This window comes from Lactuca serriola, chromosome 1 (genome assembly GCF_051521515.1).
Source record: "Lactuca serriola cultivar US96UC23 chromosome 1, Lser_US96UC23_V15, whole genome shotgun sequence".
Taxonomy (NCBI): Eukaryota; Viridiplantae; Streptophyta; class Magnoliopsida; order Asterales; family Asteraceae; genus Lactuca; species Lactuca serriola.
Genome location: NC_136408.1, coordinates 228,108,748 through 228,114,052, shown reverse-complemented (window position 1 = coordinate 228,114,052; position 5,305 = coordinate 228,108,748). Strand labels below are relative to the sequence as shown.

The 5,305-nt window shown below is 33.6% G+C and overlaps 1 protein-coding gene across 1 annotated transcript; it reads right to left on the bottom strand.

Annotated features, from left to right (window-relative positions):
• Nucleotides 1-1,072: 1,072 nt before the first annotated feature.
• Nucleotides 1,073-4,017, bottom strand: ENDO4 (endonuclease 4). Its single transcript, XM_078998081.1, has 10 exons — nucleotides 3,861-4,017; nucleotides 3,637-3,770; nucleotides 3,147-3,327; nucleotides 2,849-2,959; nucleotides 2,701-2,756; nucleotides 2,388-2,471; nucleotides 2,183-2,275; nucleotides 1,620-1,687; nucleotides 1,459-1,532; nucleotides 1,073-1,350 (listed from the first exon to the last, which is right to left on the bottom strand). Exons 2-10 carry the CDS (start codon nucleotides 3,751-3,753, stop codon nucleotides 1,184-1,186), a joined length of 951 nt encoding a protein of 316 aa, XP_078854207.1. The 5' UTR covers nucleotides 3,754-3,770; nucleotides 3,861-4,017; the 3' UTR covers nucleotides 1,073-1,183.
• Between the last annotated feature and the right edge of the window lie 1,288 nt (nucleotides 4,018-5,305).

Below are 5,305 nucleotides of genomic sequence, written 5' to 3'. Positions count from 1 at the left end.
CTTTGTGAATAACTTCCAAAATCACTAAAAAAAAAACTTCTAAAATCACAAATACATGAACCAGTCAAATCGTTCCAACAAAATTGGTTCAAGAACAAGAAGTTGGTTAGTAGCATCTGTTCCCGGTTTTTAATTAATATATAGTAATCGATCTTATCACACTTACAATTAATAAATCATCAAGAAAACCTCACCTTTTAATTAATAAAAATGTACAGAAAATCTCACCATTTATCTGGAACTTGACAACTAAACTAAAACCATTTTAGCAATGCTTCTGCAACCTGCACCAACATGTGGGCGTTAATTATTTATCGACTATAGTTTTTAGAGTATTTCCTATAATTCTTTTTGGTTTTAAACAAAATGTATTTGCATCATATGTCTAATTGTGTAAAATTAGAAGATTAAGAACTACCCCTAATATATTTGAAACTTTCCCTATAAATTTGGCAAATAGTTGCGACTTATAACATGCATGGATAATGATGGGTGAAGAGATATAATGAAGGGTAGAGCAATGATAGTTTTGTGCTTTAGTTCCTTTAAAGGGGGGAGTTGGAGATGTAGTATGACAAAGAAAAAGTAGAAGAAATAGAGGGAGGCTGAGGTGGTGGCTGAAAGGGCATCACCAGTGGCGAGATTTCAGGTGAGATACAGAAGGTGATCAGCGTACTGTCTCCTAAAAGGAGATTCTAGAGGGATTAAACATAAGAAAAAATATAGATGCAAAGAGCCGGTTGGAGAGTTTATACTTCAGATCAAGGGAATAGAGAGTGGTTTCTATAGAGATTAAATGTAACAATAACCGGTAGTAATATTAGTTTATATAATGAAATAGTATGCTTGTTTGTTTAAACCTTACATTTTGATTGGCTGATTTTCTTTAACATGGATCACCTTCTTAACCATTCAAATTGCATCTAAACACCAAAATTCAACATCCTTGTTTTTAAGTGTATATATATATATATATATATATATATATATATATATATATATATATATATATATATATATATATATATATATAGTCAATGTAACTTTTTAAATATTTTAAAGAAGACACACATACCATAATACATAATACATTAAATTAGAAACAGATTCATAAACAAAACGATGCTTCTGTAAATACCATCAAAAGTACACAAATTGTAAATATTTGGGGGGTTTTCACTTTTCAGCTTGAAGAAATTTGACATGTGGGTTGGATATTCCCAAAAGATGCCAATTTGTGTGCGATTGAAGGGCGTGAATCAAAGATTCGGTTAAGTGTCGCCGCCAAACGGACCCCACCTTGCGCCAGCCTCATCTCCACAAACGGTAGACGCGAGAGGAAGTAATCATCTATAGACGACACATTGAGGTCAAAATTGTCATTTCCATTTTCATTAATTTTATACAATATCGTTATAAAATTAAAGTTGAAACGAGTAATTAATTTTATATGTTTACCTCCTAAAGTGGTTCCTGGCGTAGCATTTCTATACGCATAATTGCATGCAAATTTGATGCTTTCGGAAGCCCACCTACAAAAAGAACCAAATTATTAATTTTTTTATTATTTTTTCAAATCAAAATAATAATATTTTATTATAAAATGTAATTATACTTACGGATCCGGACAAACTTCTTCGCCAGATGTACAATTTGTCCAAGATGAGATGTCATTACTCCACGTGTCCTATTTTCAGAAAAATATAACAAAAGAAAAGCATGTAATTATTAGCATATGTAATAATGTTTATATAATAATGTTTATAGAAGAAAGAGTAAACTACACGAATGGTCCCTATGGTTTGGGATAATTTTCACGATTGGTTTTTAACTTATTTTTTTAACTGGAATGTCCCTACAGTTTGTTTTTGTTGCACGTTTGATCTTTGCCTTACCTAAAAAGACTATTTTGCCCTTGATTTTTTAATTTATTAAAATAAAATCGGATAGATAAGGTAATGTGAGGTGGAAGTGGGGTTGAGGTGTGTTTATTTATATAAATTAAAAAATCAAGGGCAAAATAGTCTCTTTAGGTAAAACAAGGACCAAGCGCACAACAAAAACAAATAGTAGGGACTTTCTGAGTTAAAAAGATAAGTTAGGGACTAAACGTGCAAATTACCCCAAACCATAGGGACCACTCGTGTAATTTACTCTAGAAGAGACAAAATTGAAATCATACCGAAATATTTTTCTCAATTGCTGATATCATGACATCGAGATCCTTGTCGTAAAATGTTTTCATTGCAGATTCGATTATATCACTATCCCAAACCTAAAATACAATTCAAAAAAATAAATTCATGAAAAAAAAAAGCAATTGAAAAATACCACTCAATAAAGACAAAAATACCCCTCAACGAAAATACGAGAAATTGTTCACGTACATGGTGCAAATTGGTCTTCCTTTTATACCATCGGACTGTAATTGTGTTTCCACCTTCATCACTAGTAAAACTAACATGTAGCGGCTATAAATAAATAAATAAGTAAAGTTAATAAACATCGTGCAATAAAGCTTTTACTCCCTTAGTTTGGTCAAATACCCAAAATACCCCTCAATAGTTGATACAATGAAAGGAATAACATTCCTTCAAGAATGGTTTATTCGGTTCCATTATACAAAACAAACATCTTTTTTCATAACACCACCAAAGTTTAGGGGTATTATGGTCATTTTCTCAAGAGTGTCTAACTAACCTGATGCACGTCCCCAATATAATGAGAAAGGAACATAAGTGCTTCAGTCAGATTATCTGTAATCAAAGATTCTTTGATGAGTTTTCCACTTTTCATAAATTGTAAAAAAAAAAAAATAAATAATGAAAATTTGAAAATTGGTGCTTACAGTTGACTACTGAGTTTGAAGCATTATAGCCTGTAACAAGTTGCTCAGTGTAATTATAAATTGCTCCAGTAACACAATTATCTTTCACTCCAGATGAATCATGGCAATCCCCTAAAACATTAACTCGAAAGGTATTTGAGTATTCTTATCAATGAGGAAATGTTACAGTTTTAGTCCCTGAACTTTTCTCCTATTCCATAAACTACCCCAAAATCTATTTCTTTAATAAGTGTGAGTTGAAAAGGTAGAAAGAAACAGGATAAGTGAGATGAAATTGAGGGAAAGTGGTAAAACTTACTGCAGTAATCATAGTTACATCTAAAATCAGGAGTGTCAACATAATGCAATTCACTAGTCCACCTCCAGTTATAACGGTGTTTGATTTCATCAGGCCAAGAACAAACAGAAGCCAGATCACCTTCAGCAGTTTCTGGAAGCAATTCTTTCACTGCCTTTAAAGCTTCTTCAGTAAGGAATGACTGATTTGACAAAAAGAAAATTAGATCAATGATCAATGAAAGCATCTGAATCTCCAATATTGTTATAAACGCATTAGTGTATAGTATCAACAATGGAATTTTAATTGATCGGAAACCCCTCAAATTTTGCTAAAAAAAAGCCTTAATTGAACTTTTGCAATTCGAATGGAAAATTTTACTCTTAACTGAAGAAATCAAATCCTTATTATCAGAATTTTCGTGTGTCCTTGACTTGAATTGGAGACTAATAATATGGCATCAGATTCGAAATTTCGTTTAATTAAAGGCGAAAAAGGGAAATACTTTTACCTCGGCAATTTTACAAGTCGCATAGTGTCCTTCTTTACCCCATCCTAAATTTCCAGGAACTAATAGCAGTAAAATAGCGAATGCTCCTTCAATCCACCAGAGCTTGAAACCACTCATTTTTACTTGTGATTTAACTTGAGGAATTGAATAGCAAAGTTAGCAGAGAATAATTAAATCAAATAGATTAAAAGAAACAAAATAAGCTGTATGTAGGTCAGGTTTACCTAATCTGTAGAACTATGATGTAGATCACTTCGATGGAAGCACTCAATTGGAACCCGTATCGAAGTGGAAAACCCTAATTCCATATATTCGCGGTACTTTCAAAATCCCTTGTGCAGAGAAAGAACTATACGCTACCGTTTTGGCTAAACAATAAAAACATGTACAATATTATAATGGTTATCGCTAAAGGTACTCGTTTATATAATAATATGTGGTTATCTTCTATTCTAAGTCCAAATTTATGTTAACTAATGTCTCACACTTAGGTGAGTTTTGTCGTTTAGGACTTTAAGTCCAAATTTATGTTAACTAATGTCCCATACTTAGTTGAGTTTTGTCGTTTAGGACTTTTTATTAGGTCATAGTTGGATAGTCAGTCGCCTAGTAGGCATATTCTTTAACACATTAAACCTTAAACTTTCTTAACACAAAGCAATAACCATCACCATCTCGGATGTCACCACCACCACCACTGTAGAGGTGTACACAAAAACCAGATCCTCGAAATGAAACCAATCTGATCCGAAAATCGGTTTCGGTCAAAACTGGTTTTGACCAAACCGGTGACCGGATTCAAACCAGTTTGACTTTCGGAGTCGAAATCGGATTTACCCCCGGATAAACCAGATTCTATAAAAATTGGTTCCTAAACCGTCGAAAAATCTAGTAAAAGCTAGCAAAATCTGGATCAAACAGGTTTCAAATTGGATTCAGATTGTTGACAAGATTTGGATCGGATTTTGACTAGATCTGAATCGAAGTTGACTGGATCTAATTGTTGACCGAATCGGGTTTGACTTCGTCGGATTGTTTACCGAATCGGATCGGATCGAATCGAATCCTAGGTTTGTGCATCTCTACTGTCATTCATCTCCAACGGTCACCATCTTCAACCCCTCTTTGCCTTCACCACCATCCTCTCAGACAAAACCCTAATTGCCTCCATCGGAAGAAGAACCTTAGTCGGTCACCTAACCATTTATATGGTTGCCATGCCTGTGCCCCTCGTGATGTGGCTTCAACTCCCTACCATCATCGTCTTCTTAGGGTGAGAAAAAAAAAACCCTTCGATTTACAGATTGAGAATAGAAGTGAGAGGGAGATATGGTAGAAAAAAGCAACAGTCAAGGAGGGAAAAAGCAAAGATTGTCGGTAGGCGGCGACAATGGTCGACGTACGATGGCTGGAAATTGATCTCATGTAAGGCTTTGCTCATATCTAAATCTAAATCGATATCTGTAATAATTGGTAAAAATAGGTCAAAGTTTGTCGGTCAAACCACTGTGAAAAATATTAAACTCATAATTACATTCGGAATGTCTCAATTTGCTTAACAAGCTATCAATCATTATCAAACGAAGCAAATTTCACAAAAATTTACACTATCTGATATGCTAAAAAAATTATGCATCGAGTGTACCTAGGACCAGTTTATGAATAAATT

Bases quoted from the DNA above. Each gene is read 5' to 3' on its own strand.
- ENDO4 (XM_078998081.1), bottom strand. From the start codon at position 3,753: ATGAGTGGTTTCAAGCTCTGGTGGATTGAAGGAGCATTCGCTATTTTA. The intron at 3,328-3,636 runs GTAAAAGTATTT...TTGTCAAATCAG, and splicing joins CGACTTGTAAAATTGCCGAG to TCATTCCTTACTGAAGAAGC. The intron at 1,533-1,619 runs GTAAGTATAATT...TTCTTTTTGTAG, and splicing joins GAAGAAGTTTGTCCGGATCC to GTGGGCTTCCGAAAGCATCA.